This window comes from Schistocerca serialis, chromosome 9 (genome assembly GCF_023864345.2).
Source record: "Schistocerca serialis cubense isolate TAMUIC-IGC-003099 chromosome 9, iqSchSeri2.2, whole genome shotgun sequence".
NCBI lineage: Eukaryota > Metazoa > Arthropoda > Insecta > Orthoptera > Acrididae > Schistocerca > Schistocerca serialis.
This window is the reverse complement of record NC_064646.1, coordinates 336,364,262-336,381,124: the sequence shown is the minus strand read 5'-3', so window position 1 is coordinate 336,381,124 and position 16,863 is coordinate 336,364,262. Positions and strand designations below refer to the sequence as shown.

Here is a 16,863-nt window from a genome sequence, read left to right as displayed (position 1 = left end):
GGAAACCTCCACCCCTCACTGCTACAGGTACACTTTCAGGTCTGAGTTATTGGAATAGCCCCTCTCACTCTTATCAGTTTGATTGACTACTTAATTAAACTGATCAATTAAGTAACCTAACTCCCCTCCCCTAGAAAATGGCGGGAAGTTCAAATTCCATCAGGACAATGCAACCCCCCCACAGCTACCTCCAATAACCTAAGAAAATGGTGGGAAAATAGATCACTTTGGATACCTCCACTAACCTAAGTCATCTGACTGCCACCTCTTCCTAGGAATTGGCGGGAAATGGACTCTGCCTGTACTGCATAGGATGGATGTAAGTCTTTATTTTGGAGGCAATCTTTATTTAAAGAACTTGAGGCAGTACTGCTATCCAGTGTGTCCACCACAAGGTCCGCTGACCTAGTACACAGTACTGCCACCAGAGGGCACTGTCGTTCCACCTATGATGTTATCCAAAATGGCGGTGTGGAGGGGGAAAAATGGCAGAACAATGACTCAGCCTGTTGTGAGCTGTTGGGAAAAGGAAGGAGTATACTTTATTCATTTGAGAACAATTTATTTATGGACACATTTGACATAGTATATTTATTACACTGACGCAAAACACTCATCCTGACGTGCTTGAGGTAGCAGTAAATAGTCTACAGACCTGCAAACTACTTGTAAATAATGCAGTACACTGATGTGTAGAAACGCAAACAACTCCGGGGCAAACATGTTGCATAACCCAAAGTTCAACACTGTACTCTGGGTGTCTTAACCTAATGTTCGGCCCTTTGTCAGCACTTAGCCTATTGTTCTGATAAGTGGTTTTCCATGTCACCCCCATTTCCTGAAACTATTGTACCACCTTTGATACCAAATTAAGAAATTAGTTATGTCCTCCCACCATTTTCTGGTACACTTTTCGAATTTCACATGCTTTTGAACGCCATTTCTGGCGCATTCTTCTGTGTCACCCACCCCTTTAAACTATTCTACTGCGTTTTACACAAAAATTATGCAAATTAACCTATTGTTCTGCACTTAACCTGCTTTCTGCTCCATGTCACCCACTCATATAGGTACGAAAAGGGCGCTGCTACGCTTTCAACTACCTAGTTTCAACTACTTTTCAAGGTCATCCAACCACCCACTACCACAACCAAAATACATGCACATAGATCGTTGTATATACGAAATGTCTCTAGGATTTTCGGTAGCTTAGCAAATAAGACAGGTATATACTCTCGTACAAAATATTTATTAACTTTTTCATATACATTTACACACAGAAAACAACTCTTTATTTTTGTTAGATGTAGTTTTAATAATGTCCAATTTAATTTTTAACTTATAACTTAAATCCACATCTGAATCATCTATTTCTTTCTCCAACCAGTAATTTGACAAATACAGCGAAGGTATATTCTCGAATTCTAATATATATCTAATTTTCTTCCTGTGAAGTACTTGTTTTATGGATTTAACTATGAGCTCAGTTCCTTCCTGCAGCTCTTCTAGGCGAGAGCATTCGGGAATTTTAATTTTCCTCGTATCTCCTCCATGACGCTACTGTTAAAGTGTTCCACGTCTTCCTGGGTGTATGTCGGTAACTCTTCTGCTCCACATTCTTGCGGGATTTCTGTATATAACTTTAAGTTAACAACTTTTGCAAAGGAGTGTCCATTAAATGTAGTTATTCCATCAGTTTTAAACTCGGCAAATGGCTGTTCTGTTGCTAGGTGGACAACATCCAGCTCGCCACACTTAGATAGTATATAACTATCCTTTTTAAGCCGATCGAAATGGAAACAGAGCTAAATAAACACATTTTTCGTGTATCCCTTAATATAGTAAACGTTCTCGGTTTCATAGATTTCGGCCAGTACTCCAACACGTGACCAGTTTCCATTGCTGTTTACTGTAAATGCCAATATATTGTATTCCCCCTTCGTAGATGGATTTTTCCATACACTGTGTTTAAAGCCGTACGTAAACCTGGCCTGCACATCCGCAATAGCCTCTTTCTTTTCCATCTGCAGCTTATATTCTTCCTTTATGGCAGCTGTCTTCACTGTATACTCTAGTTTTCTTTTCTTTAGTTCGATGGCTTCCATTTCCAGTTTCCTTTTTCGTGCACATAAAACATTAACTGTACTTAAAGCGGTAATTTATTTAATGGAAAATGGGTTAAGTCCGTGTGAGACATTTATTCTTTTTCTTAGGACTTATGGAATGATATTGTTAGTGTCAACCAATCCCAATTCTGCAATATTTATATCGGCCGGTATTGTGGAGAACAGTGTTCTAGACTGAGAAAAATAAGTTTCTCCTGCTTTAACGTAACACTTCTGTATAATACTTATATTGTCTTTATTGGAGTCAGAGTTAAGAATCTCCACTTAGTTTATACGGTGGTAACTAAAACTGTATGCAGACAGAACATAGCTGATAAGCTTCTCACTGACTGGAGTATCTGGAAGACTTACTTGTACGCCTGTCAATTTTTGGGTGTTCTTATTACCCCAGTACACAAACTGCAGAACGTTATTAAACACAACAGTTATTCTGTACGTTATCCGTTAATTGACGCCACATGGAAGAAAGTGGCACAGAGTAAAGTGGAGTACATTGTAAATACTGTTTATTAGTGTCTAATATACGTAAACACTCATGCACAGGCTCGAATACACGATCGATTCTGTAGTTGTATATTGTAGCCTCCAACCTGGTAATGCCATGCTGCTTAGCCAAGGAAGACCTAAAAGTTTCTCGCAGTCGCATGTCTCGACACTTTATAAAGTCTATAACGTGGTTGCCACTATCTTTATTCACTCCTGGACTGACATATAAATTTGTTATATATCTTTACTCTACAGTTGGAGCTTAACCACGTTAGACAGTCTTTTCCAACTGTCTTATCGTTGTCCACGATCACACTGCTGTTTCCCTGGTGATCTCCTTCCATGCAGTCCTGGATTGATATTAAGTAGTCACACATCTCCATTTTATTAAAAATTCCGGCGAAGTCTTGCGTTATGTCCAAATCCAAAAGGTAATAGTTGTCTACACGTAGCTGCTGCAGTATTCCAGGCAGCTCTTCCTTAAGAACATCCGTCTTAACATCAGATAATTCCACTTTACATGGTATAGCCACAGGATTTTCAGATTTTTTCCAAATAGTTTCCAGTGCTTCCTTGCTGATTTTTTCCCGCATCCCTATTGCTGTCACACCATCGTTCCCGTGTAGGAGAAAAGGCATCCAGCACGGCGTTTCGTATTACCCTCCTGAAACCACCGATTCCATATTCTGCTAACAGTCGTTGGATCTCGACCAACGCGAGCAGCAATGTCGCGATACGATAAACCGCAATCGCGATGGGCTACAATCCGACCTTTATCAAAATCGCCAACGTGATGGTACGCATTTCTCCTCCCTACACGAGGCATCACAACAGCGTTTCACCAGGCAACGCCGGTCAACTGCTGTTTGTGTATGAGAAATCGGTTGGAAACTTTCCTCATGTCAGCACATTGTAGGTGTCGCCACTGGCGCCAACCTTGTGTGAATGCTCTGAAAAGCTAATCATTTGCATATCACAGCATCTTCTTCCTGTCGGTTAAATTTCGCGTCTGTAGCATGTCATCTTCGTGGTGTAGCAATTTTAATGGCCAGTAGCGTAGAATTACGAATGTGAATCCACGAAACAACAAAATTATTTTGTTTTGGGAAAAAGTAATTCTCACCAATCCTATCTACTCGTATATGAAGACATTACAAATAAAGTTTTTTGTTCTGTGGCTTACTCCAGCACACTCAGGGTGTGCCATTCAATTACACTACTGACACCTAAACCAGTATTCTCCAGGTTTTGAATGCGAGTATAGTTCCAAGCAGTTCAAACAGTGACTATCTTCGGAAGCATCACTGTTGTCGCCAAAAAGGTCCTTTTCGTACGATTTTCATTCCCAAAATTAAGTTATGTCTTTGCTTTTTTTCATAGTCATACCAAACATATGCGACTCCAATAGTTTCAGGTGTTGTAACAGTTCACGCTCCAAACAGTGTTGCAAGTTGGCTGGAATCCACCCAGTACTTTCTGAATAGCATTGAAGATTTCGTTCGTATTCCTAGTTCGTGTTCTGTGCGTAGCCTGGGGAACTGCGAATGCTTTAGATGCCCGCAGCCATCCCATCTCGCCTCTGGTAACAGCATCTGCCGCACTGCATTACAAGGCTGTCTTGGCGATGTCCTCACTTAATTGCCTGCCATCGGAAAGGGGAAATTCATGTTCTTACGTCTGGTCTATGACCTACTGCTACTGTTGTTAAATTTAAACAGATACGTAAAACAAATAGTTTAATTAATATCAAAGATCACATAGAACAGAACTACAGTCCACATCGGGGTAAAATGACAAACTGTGTCATTTCACCCTGACACATGTTATGTCATTGTAGCCCAAAACGCCTCCTTTGATTCGTTCGAAAAACGTTGAACTCAAAAAATGACTCTGAGCACTATGGGACTTAACATCTGAGGTCATCAGTCCCCTAGACTTAGAACTAAGTAAACCTAACTAACCTAAGGACAACACACACATCCATGCCCGAGGCAGCATTCGAACCTGCGATCGTAGCAGCCACGTGGTTTCGGACTGAAGCGCCTAGAAGCGCTCGGCCACCGCGGCCGGCCAAAACGTTCAACTACTGCGTGCTCTAGCAGGACCTTGCACCTCTCAAAACATAGCTAAAAGTATGCTTTACAAGATAACTTACATTTTTCTCAAACATGTAATTACCAACAATACTTAATGAATGAATATATGTGAATAAAATAAAAAATTGGAGGCTTACCTATAAGTTTTTCGTTCACAGTACCACGACGAAAGCTGGCAGCTCGTCGCCATATACGTAGGAACACGGTTGCCTGTTGATCTTTCTGAACAGCTTAGTGCAGGTGGCACTACTCAACTGGTTTCGTCCATAGCCTTGCTATATCATTTTCCCCGGGTATGTTATTATAGCCTAACTTCCCCTAGATATTTGAATTTTTACCACAGCGTCTCACTGTTTTAGTAAAACGGAAATAACCGCACTGTTGAGCAGCCACAACCAACTTTCAACATTATAAGTTTCAAAATAATCCCCTTGTTATCACTTGACTTTTAGAATTGAGGTGTCAGAACTGCTTCGTTCATATCGGATACTGGTTGTCTTAGCTAACCAACATTTCCGTGAAGACCCTCCCATCTCTCCTTACTGCGCTCATGTGCTGCCCCAGAAAAACTCTCATATTCGCTAAACAAGCCCATCACGGCACGCAGAACGACTGTTTATCTCCCCCCTTCTGCCTTGTTGGCGTTCGCAGAAACTGACTGTTGTGACTGTGCTGGAGAACAGAGCTCCACGAGTGCATTGTCAGCGGTCTCTTTTCCTAGAACCTCCTACAACAGCAACGTAATCCGCTCGCTCTCGGTGCTACTGATTGCGAGTTCATTCCACTTCACACTTCCTGACTTCAGCGAAACTTGTGCCTTTCATTACCAAGACGTGGCCAAGGCTTAGACGCAGTGCTCATAAGCGATAGTTCCAAGGAACTTCTCAGTATTTCTTTCTCTTCAATATATGTTGTGTGTTCGTGAGTGTGTGGGCGCGCGTTTAGTACTCCGCCGCAACGCACTAGGGAATTAATATTAAAAGAGAAATTCACAAATAATAACAGGTTTGTTTCCAAAATGTATTTGCCTACATCTACTTTTGAGACGTTTCCACTTTCAACGGTAAAAAAAAGAAAAAAAAAGATAGAGGGGGGAGCAAGGGCGTTGCATAAGTTCGTAGCGTTTTCCGTAAGTTTAAGAAACACAGCAGATACACATAACAGAGACCTCATCATCAATAATATATTCTCCTTCACTATTTACAACAGTTTGCTACCGCTGAGGTAAATTTTCGATTCTGCGGCTGTAGAAATCATGCGATTTTGAGGCGAAAAACTTGTCGGGCCGATCGAAGCGCATTTTCATCCGGAACGGAAGTTCCGTGAAGACCGTTCGATAGAGATCGAAAAGGTGAAACTCTGAGGGTACACGGTTAGGTGAATAAGGTGGGTGCGGAATGACTTCCCAACTCAACTCCTGTAAAGTGGTTTTCGTCAGTTTAGCAGATTGCGGTCTGGCGTAATCGTGGAATAGCATCACTTGACGCAGTCTTCCTCGTCGTTCTTCTTGGACTGCGTCTGCAAGTCGTCTCAGCTGGATTGTTACGCGTAGGTGAAGCAATTCACAGTACACCACACCGTCGCTGTTCCATCAGATGCATAACACTATCTTTTGTGGATGCGGGCTGCTCTTTGTATTGGAGTTGCGCCGGCCTGTGTGGCCGAGCGGTTCTAGGCGCTACAGTCTGGAACCGCGCGACCGCTACGGTCGCAGGTTCGAATCCTGCCTCGGGCATGGATGTGTGTGACGTCCTTAGGTTAGTTAGGTTTAAGTAGTTCTACGTTCTAAGGGACTGATGACCTCAGCAGTTAAGTCCCATAGTGCTCAGAGCCATTTGAACCATTGGAGTTGCTGCTTTGGGGCTCAACTGTTCCTTTTTTCCCTTGTGTTAGCACAAAGACACAATTTCTCGTCACCAATGGAATGGACGGTGTTGCTCGCGAGCCAACCGATGACGAGCGAGCAGAGATGCACAATGGGCACCGGCTGATTTTTGTGATTTTCGCTTAGACCATACACCCGATTTTTTAACCTTCCCCATTGCATGAAAATGTCGCACGATGGTGGAATGATCAGAGTTCATCACATCTGCCAGCTCTCGAGTACACGGACGTGGATCACTGTGGATTAATGCGTTTAAATGATCTTCATCCGCCGTGCTCTGTCCAATGGCAGTATCCCCCACACACGGCGTAAATGTTGCCTCCGCTGCTGTCGCCCCCTCTAATGAACACAAACAGAATAATATGTCGGAAATGTTTCGATTTCTCCACTTGGCATTCCATTTTTCTAGCGGTCACAGCTCCACTCACTATCTCCAAATGACAAAATGTAAATTCAAATACCAACAGTGAACTAAAATAAAAAGTGACGATCGATATATAAACCCATAGCATACAAAACAAGCATGCTAAACAAAAACGCCACGAACTTATGCAACAACCTAATAGATTGCAGGGCTTCGTCAACGCCATTAGAGACGGAGTGCTGGATCAGTCTCAGAATGTTGGAAGAAAGCGGCCAACGCCTGCTTAAGAAACCATCAAAGCAATCACGTGCACTAAAGGGAAGCCTAGAATTGGACACCTCGACGAAGCACGACTGGTGTGTGTTACCCGCTGCGACACCTCACAGAGTAGACCATTCACCGAGGGTGTCGTGAATCTAGACAGTGACACGTTTTTGCAATGGGAATTTTAAGTACGAAACAAAAGAATCACACACCAGTCGTTTTTCTTTGAATCATTGAGCCTAGTTACTAATGCATTTCTCCATTCCTATAGCTTGCCAGTTATTTTCTTCATAGCTGCGGCATCCCACATTATCGGACTGGCTTATATGCGCGCATTTAGGCCTCTGGCCTGCTCGTCACACAACCTTAATTGACGTAATTCAGAGGCGTGTTGGGAAATTTGTTGCTGGTAAGTTGGGTCAATAAAGGAGTGTTACGGAAATGCTCTGTAAACTTAGATGGGAATCCTTCGAAAGAACAAAGACGTTCTTTTGCGAAACACTATTGAAGCAGGCACGGTTCGAAGAGGGGTGATGAAGGTCATGCTTCACCCCCCCCCCCCAAAAAAAAAGACAGCATAACCACTGTGTCATTATGATTCTATTGAAACATTTTATAATTTTATCGTTAATATTAAAACCCTTGGCGTTTTTGGTATGCTAAATGTGGCAAATTGTATTTTGACGGGGAGGGAGGGGGATGCAGCGAACCCTGGATCCGTGCCTCTATTGAGAAACGCCGGAGAATCCGCGTTTGCGACGGACTGCAAATATACGGTGCTGGCCCCAATATATCATCTCGCGTAATTTCAAAATACGGGAGATTAGGGTCTCACATTGATACATATAGAGAATGTTTTTTTCGTCACTCCAACAGGACAGGGAATCACCAGCAATGATACAAAGTACTCTCCACCATGTACTCTACAGTATATTGTAGGGTATGTATTAAGATGTATAACGTGATTTTAGCGTTTTCGTTACGGACTGAAAAATTCACTGAGAGTCGCTGACAATGCACTGCTTGTCCTAAGCTAGTTCAGTGTAATTATATTTGAAAAGAACTGAGCAATGGACAGTAGCTGTGTGACTCCAAATTTCATTTTGTTTTGCTGTAGATGGAGCTTTTCCATTCGCAAATCACCGACCATACCCTTGTAGACAATTAATTAATGAATAGCGCATATTTAATTCAATCAAATGGTTCAAATGGCTCCGAGCACTATGGGGCTTAACATCTGAGGTCATCAGTCCCCTAGAACAGAACCACTCAATCCTAACTAACCTAAGGACATCACACACATCCATGCCCGTGCAGGATTCGAACCTGCGACCGTAGCAGTCGCGCGGTTCCGGACTGAAGCGCCTAGAACCGCTCGGCCACCGGGACCGGCTTAATTCAATCAATTGCGACTTGAGTAACATATACCGAGAACATGTAGTTAGTATACTCCGTTTTTTGAATAGGTTTCGGCATGCTGTCCTTGAATTTACACTAAAATATGAGTCTCGTAACACGCTTTTGTACTCTAGACTTTCTCTCGTTTTGTGTAATTATCCAAAATATGATACTATATGACACAATAGGGTAACAGTAAGCAAAACACGTACTTTTTTTTACATTTATATCTCCATTGCCACCCATTTCAAGACAATAGGATGCAGTTGTGCAGTTGAAATTTACTGCGACTAAATCTCTCACAGAATCATGGTCAGACGTTGGTCATCTCCCTTACAACCATGATCAAACGTTTGTCGCGCTAATTCGTCATCTGTGCCGTGCAATATACACTCCACATTTAAAATTCTCATGAAAAGCCAGAAAAGCAACAGCGATCCACAATGTCACGGAGTTGAGTAATCTACTCTGTACAGAATGTTAGAGTTGGCCGATCCGCCCCCTAGTCCTGTATCCTTGAAGTCGGGAGGCATCTTTTGATAGCCATTTGTTTTCGGTTGCACCCAACATTGGCTAGCTGGCAGTAATGCGTGAGGAAGCCTTTGTTGTCTACCGTCTATCTTCGTTTAACTTCACTGTATTCCGTATTATTTCCTTTCCTTGCGATAAGTGTATGTAATTGCTGCAGTTAGGATCGTTATTAGCTATTTCAATATGTAAGACGATTTAAGTTTCGTTAACAAATAACATTTAGCGATTTTTACTTCCCTGCGTGACTTCTTTCGCAGAAACATGAAGCGCTGTTGACGCTGCCAGCACCGCAGGAGGAAGGCATGGCTTGTTTTCACCTCTTGGCGGTCTGCAGTGTGTGTGTGTGTGTGTGTGTGTGTGTGTGTGTGTGTGTGTGTGTGTGGGTGGGTGTGTTTGGGGGGGGGGGGGGGTTCTCCGCTCCCCGCGCCCTCATTTTGAAGTCTGCCAAATTACAATTAATATACCATAGTATCTTTCAAGTCCACCAGGTGGTGGATAAGAACACGAAAAAAAAATTAATAAAAATAAAAACAAAGCACATAATCATGCCTAATACGGTGTATGAAAACCCTTGGCGTCCAAAACAGCTTCCAGTCGTCCTGTAAATAAACAGAGATACTGCATGGTTTTCAAGGGAAACTTATACAACTCTTTCTGCAAAATAGTGCTAAGTTTTGGTAACGATGATGGCGGTGGATAGCAATCACGCACCCTTCTCTCCAAAATAGACCACAAAGGCTGATGTGGTGACTGTGTTGGACAGGGGAGAAGAGGCAATTCATCCTCGTGCTCACAAACCCAGTCCCGGCCGATGCGAGTTGTGGGAAGCATCGGGGAACCAACATTGTCCCATGGTATGGACCTAATCAGCCAAAATGGTCACATAATCCTTGGTACTAATGCGATGTTGCGGAGTAGCATGCGGCCCATACAATAGCACGATATGGCTGTCCAAATAATCACCGAACACCCGCCATGTTTTTACACTACTGGCCATTCAAATTGCTACACCACGAAGATGACGTGCTACAAACGCGAAATTTAACCGACAGGATGAAGATGCTGTCATATGCAAATGATTAGCTTTTCAGAGCATTCACACAAGGTTGGCGCCGGTGGCGACGCCTACAATGTACTGACATGAGGAAAGTTTCCAACCGATTTCTCATACACAAACAGCAGTTGACCGGCGTTGCCTGGTGAAACGTTATTGTGATGCCTCGTGTACGGAGGAGAAATGCGTACCATCACGTTTCCGACTTTGATAAAGGTCGGATTGTAGCCTATCGCGATTGCAGTTTATCGTATCGCGACATTGCTGCTCGCGTTGGTCGAGATCCAATGGCTGTTAGCAGAATATGGAATCGGTGGGTTCAGGAGGGTAATACGGAACGCCATGCTGGATCCCAATGGCCTCGTATCACTAGCAGTCGAGATGACAGGTGTCCGCATGGCTGTAATGGATCGTGCAGCCACGTCTCAATCCCTGAGTCAACAGATGGGGACGTTTGCAAAACAACAGCCATCTGTACGAACAGTTCGACGACGTTTGCAGCAGCATGGACTATCAGCTCGGAGACCACGGCTGCGGTTACCCTTGACGCTGCATCACAGACAGGAGGGCCTGCGATGGTGTACTCAACGACGAACCTGGGTGCACGAATGGCAAAACGCCATTTTTTCGGATGAATCCAGGTTCTGTTTACAGCATCATGATGGTCGTATCCGTGTTTGGCGACATCGCGGTGAACGCACATTGGAAGCGTGTATTCGTCACCGCCACACTGGCGTATCACCCGGCGTGATGGTATGCGGTGCCATTGGTTGCACGTCTCGGTCACCTCTTGTTCGCATTGACGGCACTTTGAACAGTGGACGTTACATTTCAGATGTGTTACGACCCGTAGCTCTGCCCTTCATTAGATCCCTGCGAAACCCTACATTTCAGCAGGATAATGCACGACCGCATGTTGCAGGTCCTGTACGGGCCTTTCTGGATACAGAAAATGTTCGACTGCTGCCCTGGCCAGCACATTCTCCAGATCTCTCACCAACTGAAAACGTCTGGTCAAAGGTGGCCGAGCAACTGGCTCTTCACAATACGCCAGTCACTACTCTTGATGAAATTTGGTATAGTGTTGAAGCTGCATGGGCAGCTAGCTGTACCTGCACACGCCATCCAAGCTCTGTTTGACTCAATGCCCAGGCGTATGAAGGCCGTTATTACGGCCAGAGGTGGTTGTTCTGGGTACTGATATCTCAGGATCTATGCACCCAAATTACGTGAAAATGTAATCACATGTCAGTTCTAGTGTAATATATTTGTCCAATGAATACCCGTTTATCATCTGCATTTCTTCTTGGTGTAGCAATTTTAATGGCCAGTAGTGTACTTCTGGGACGTAAACTCGGCCAGAAATTGGAAACAGCGTGAAACATGACTCATCCACCTGACTTTCATGCATTTATCGCTGCGTTTCCATAGTTTGTACAACCACTGTATGTACGTATATACCTAAAAGATGATTCTGTTTACTTCTATATCTTCATTCTCTTCCACAAACAAATTAGATGAATTTAAATTATTGTACCTATAATACGTCACTTGCAATCCATCCCCACGCTATATTTTGAGCATTGCAATCGATGCACTGAGCGCTGCTTCGATCTTAAATAATACTATTTTTCCAATACGAGTACAGCTAAAAAATTAATAATGAACTCAGAACCGTTTCTATTTTTTCTGGGTACAAAGACAATCGCACAATCAAAGCAGAATCGTTTATAAACTGTCACTAGCGTAGCCATGGCGCGTGGCAACAGTAGAAGACGCTGCATTCGTCTGGCAATGGCGTGGCATGCCCTAACATGCAAGTGTGCATCGCGTCAGTCTGGATGCGCTGCCCATTAGACCGCATGTGTTCCATCAGTGGTTGCAAGCTGTAGTTGAGTCGGCGAAAAACGATCCCAGACAGCTGGTTGCCTTGTGCCACGGCACTTATCATGTCACTCCGATGGGCGCTGGCACAAACGGAGAACTTACTTGCGGACGTCTGCTGCATTTACAATACAATATTTATGCGCGCTATTTCGGGAGAACGCAGACATGCTTTATAGTTAACGATATGGACCCGTCAAAACTGAGAACGTTGGACAGGCGCATACAATGTTTTCAACGGTTTCCGAGATACAGCCTTTAGAAAATTAAGTCACGGGAACGGTGCTGGTGGCAGTGTGTTCATAGATCAAGTGTAGATGAAATGGCGATGCTGCCATTCTGATTTGACCATTGCCGTAATGTCAGTTAAAAAAAATATATTTAATGGAGTTCTGATGGCGGACTTATACCTAACGTACCCCAAAATCAGGCTTAAAAATGACATTCTGACTGCGAGTTATTGACGGCTAAGAATGGGCCACGACGATTTTTTTTAAACAATGCATATTTCGAAATTAATGTCCCACATGACAACCCTATTTTTCCATCGAGGTCTGTGTTTCAAGTTTTTTATGTGTTTGAAGACCTTAGTAACAAGAAAATATGCACCCAAAATACTAACACTTCTACAGGAATCCCGATACTTTGACCTTTACAATACGCGTGTTTGTATAACGTCACAGTCGCCGTACCGGTTCAATTCATCAAATAAATAGTTATTGCAGTGTTTTGTCATTTTCAACGTCAGTTCTCAGTTAACACATGGTACATTTGACGTTATTGACCACCTACCTATACGGATTAACATTTACACTTTCTTCTACAAGACAGAAGTACGTCTCCGATATCGCTCATTAATTCCGTTTCCAGTCGCAACTAATTTCTAGTATCAAATGATTTTTAAAGTTTCCTATTTCCTCACACACCCCCATTCACGTGCAACCTCTGAGCCATTCGACGGTGGAGCGATTATTACGTCATTGTAACTGGATACTAAAAGCCCGACAATAGATAGGGAACAACTAGAAAGGGAAAATGGCAGCGAAATAACACACGAGAAAATGTTTCTCTTCATTTCTAGCGTATCACAAAATATTATTCTGCGACTGTTGATATTCGTTAGTAAGGACCGTTCACAGACGTGGATACAGACAGAAGGGATGAAAAGGTACAGCTGTAATTAATCGTACGGTTGGTTTCAGCACCATAATATTTTACTAGGTTTGATCTCTTGCTTTCTTTCGACCTTTGAACTGGCTTACCCAACCAGTTATACAGGAACCTACAATTAAACGGACTACAAACAATGGTGCAACTCGAAATGGGATGAACAAAATCCAAGACTGTGCCATTGCGGGTTAGTGATAAAAAAACATGGAAAGTCAGCTAGGCACTATCAAAAACCTTGACGGTTTAGGAAGTAAAATGGTGTGAACAGTATGGCTAATCACAATAGTTTCGTCATCACAGACTAGAAATAAAGAAACTCCTACACCGGTATCTCTATGATCATGACGCGACTTTGTTCTAATTTCTGAAGACGTGCCGTTATATACTTTTCTTGACATATGGTTCTGCAGCTATAATAAATTTTTTATGATTTTTTTATCCACTTCTAATAGAATCTACATCCCAAAGCAGATGGCGACATCTTTGTAAAGGTGTTTTTCTGTCCATGCCATGTACAACAGTTACATTCCCGAATCATCAAAATGTTAGGCTTCGGAAAACATCGAGAATGGAGCACCATTGCATATTTGTACGTTGCTGTCCCCTCAGAACGGCCCATACCACACCGTGATCTCTTTTTACGTATGCGTCTTCCTTGTGAAAAATCTTAGGAAACAAAAATATTGAGCTAATCGAGCACAGTCAGTTGGGAGGCATGAGGTTCAACCCAATTATTCAAAAACAGTCTTAATGGCATTTATTATTATTATTATTATTATACCGCCAGCCGGTTTCAACCCGACGTAGGGGTCAGTTATGTAGACAGGAGTGACACCACCAGCCATCGACCAATGGTGTAAACGCCCAGAAGATGACCCCTACGTCGTGTTGAAACCGGTTGGCGGTATAATAATAATAATAATAAATGCGATTAAGACTGTTTTTGAATAATTGATTAATCATACTAATTGCTGCTTCATCTCCACAACGATGTTGTCCAAAAATCTATGAGGTTCAAATCCTCGTGAGACTGCCCTGATTTGGATTTTCCGCGGTCTCCGTAAAATGCCAGGGGCAAATACATATCTGGTTACTGTTAACAGCGCCACGGTCAATTTTCTTCACTAGTCTCTCCATTGTTCATCTCGACATCGAAGTAATATACGGTGGGAAGCGGCGACTGCAGGCTTACCCGGTGCGCGCGGCCGCAGCTGGTGCACGTTGGACAGGTGCTTGATCATGGTGGAGGTGTTGCGGCTGCGGTTCTTGAGCTGCTCGCGGCAGACGCGGCAGCGCACCATGTCGTCGGGCGCATCCTCGAAGTACTCCCACACCCAGGAGCGGCGCTTCATCGCGGCTGCCGGCCCGCTACTGCGCCACGACACAGACGGGCGGTCGACGCGAGCCGCCTCGAACCGGCGAGGCGAGGCGCGGACTGGCGCGACGTGCGGTCGATACTCGCCTAGCCTCGAGCCCGCCCGACCGTGCTTCGAGTCGGACGTTTCGAGGTCATTCTAGTGGACGTTCCTTCCTACCAGAAACGGCCAGCCGCTCTCGGGATGATGTCACCCCGCCTCGTCCGAGTACGAGACGTGACTCGGGGTAATACGTTACCGGTACAGAAGAAGTGGTAATTATTTCAGGAGGCGGCAGCACGGAAAATTCCGAGTTTAGCAGAACACTTGATACCACACGATGTCTCATATAAAACCATTACGCCTCATACCCGAGTTTCAACTAACAATAAACTAACTACAAAAGAATAGATAATAGTAACGCTAAAAAACATGTACTTACCCGTTTATAAGAAAAAATGTTCAAATGTGTGTGAAATCGTATGGGACTTAACTGCTAAGGTCATCAGTCCCTAAGCTTACACACTACTTAACCTAAATTATCCTAAGGACAAACACACACACCCATGCCCGAGGGAGGACTCGAACCTCCGCCGGGACGAACCGCACAGTCCATGACTGCAGCGCCTCAGACCGTTCGGCTAATCCCGCGCGGCCGTTTATAAGAAATGCTGGAAGTAGTGACAGTGGGCATCCAGCCATCGCTGACTTCATGTGATGACGATACAAGCAATACGTTGTAATTTTGCAGGCGTGATGTTAATTTCTGTAGTTATTTTCCTTTTAAGCTCGTCTATTGTGGGAGCTTTGTCAACATACACTTTGCTTTTTAGTGTGCCCCAAACACACACTACGTTAAGTCCTGGACCTTCGGAACCAGAAGCCTCTACTGACACGTCTTGTCTTCAGGGAACACACTGGCGATGTCCGCCGTGATTTGGTTGAACGTGTGAGCGGTTGCTCCATCTAGTTGGAATACTGCATGCAGCCTCTCTGCACCTGTTAATTATGCATAGAAAGAGTCAAAGATCCGTAACTATCTATCTGGCACTGTTTAAGGTGCAACTGAAAAATATGGGGCGAATAATGAGCATGCTAAAAACCTATGTTCCCTGAGTGGAGAGATTCCTTATGCAGAATATATGGGTTGTCCTGCGAACAGTATCTGCAATTCCGGGAGTTTACATGATCTGACAAATGAAATCAGACGTCATCTGACATGAAGTAAAGCAAGGGGTACAAGTAACAGTTATTAACCGACGTTAACAGCCAGTTACAAACTTCAACTCTTGCACCACTCTGACACAACAGGCTTTTAATTTCACATCTATAGTTGCGATGACACAATGTACGAGATACACCAGCCTGCTGCAGTAACATCCTTATCAACTTGCGGGACTTCTCACAATGTCCATGCGAATTCTGCCTACAACGGATTCTGTGGCCTTCCATTCCTTTTACAGATCTTGAAGAGTGCTGGTCGTGGGGAGCTCCCTACCAGAATACTTCGTTTGGAAAATTTATTTACATTCCTTTATGGAGTCTGCCTTTAAGTAACACTGCACAATATCAATTCGTTGTTCTAATGCAAACTGCCCAATTTCTGTAACAACTCAACAATACGAGCTTCTCACAGCAACTGACGCATGAACACACAGTTGCACTCAACTTCCTGGTAAAATACAGAGTAGCCACATTCGAGACAGTGTCGCAACTTCACAAGCATTTCGACTAGACATGCTTAATGGGTACGTGTGTTGTACCCGTTTTATGTGGGACTCACTGCATTTTACACGGCTATACACTTAAAACAATGGTACTAATGAAAAAAAGATAAAACATAGAGTGTAAATATTATACACATATGGTGCAGTATTTTATGACATTAGACTTAATTTCTCAGTTCAGCCGATAATGTCCGGGGTCAGAGATAGGAAGTACTTCGCATTGCCTAAATGTAGTGTTGGATAGTCTGAAGTTTTCCGTCGAAACTTCAAGATGGGTCTGGCACTTTCTTTGTACCGACAGGGCATACACCCCCTTATTTCGCGCTGGAGGAAGGCCATAGAACGGGATGGAGATTACGCGGAAAAGTAGGGTGTGTAGATAAAACACCATTCTTTCGTGTGTTACTCTCATTATGTTCAATGAAGAACTGTCGAAGAAAAAAAAATGCGGTACATTACATTCTGGGCAACCTCGTATATGCATGCCTCAGTGCCACTTTTGGTTTTTTGTGCCATGAACTTC

The 16,863-nt window shown here is 43.6% G+C and overlaps 1 protein-coding gene across 2 annotated transcripts in view; it reads right to left on the bottom strand.

Annotated features, from left to right (window-relative positions):
- The window catches only part of LOC126419898 (protein bric-a-brac 1-like), a 459,260-nt gene that overhangs the window by 402,092 nt on the left and 40,305 nt on the right, over positions 1–16,863 (bottom strand). The window contains exon 1 of one of the 2 annotated variants that reach the window (XM_050087172.1): positions 14,451–14,625. The exons of the other annotated variant lie outside the window; for it this stretch is intronic. Within the exon in view, the coding sequence (XP_049943129.1) occupies positions 14,451–14,610 (160 nt within the window). The 5' untranslated portion in view covers positions 14,611–14,625. Of the gene's footprint in view, positions 1–14,450; positions 14,626–16,863 lie in introns of those variants that run through there. 2 annotated transcript variants of the gene reach the window in all.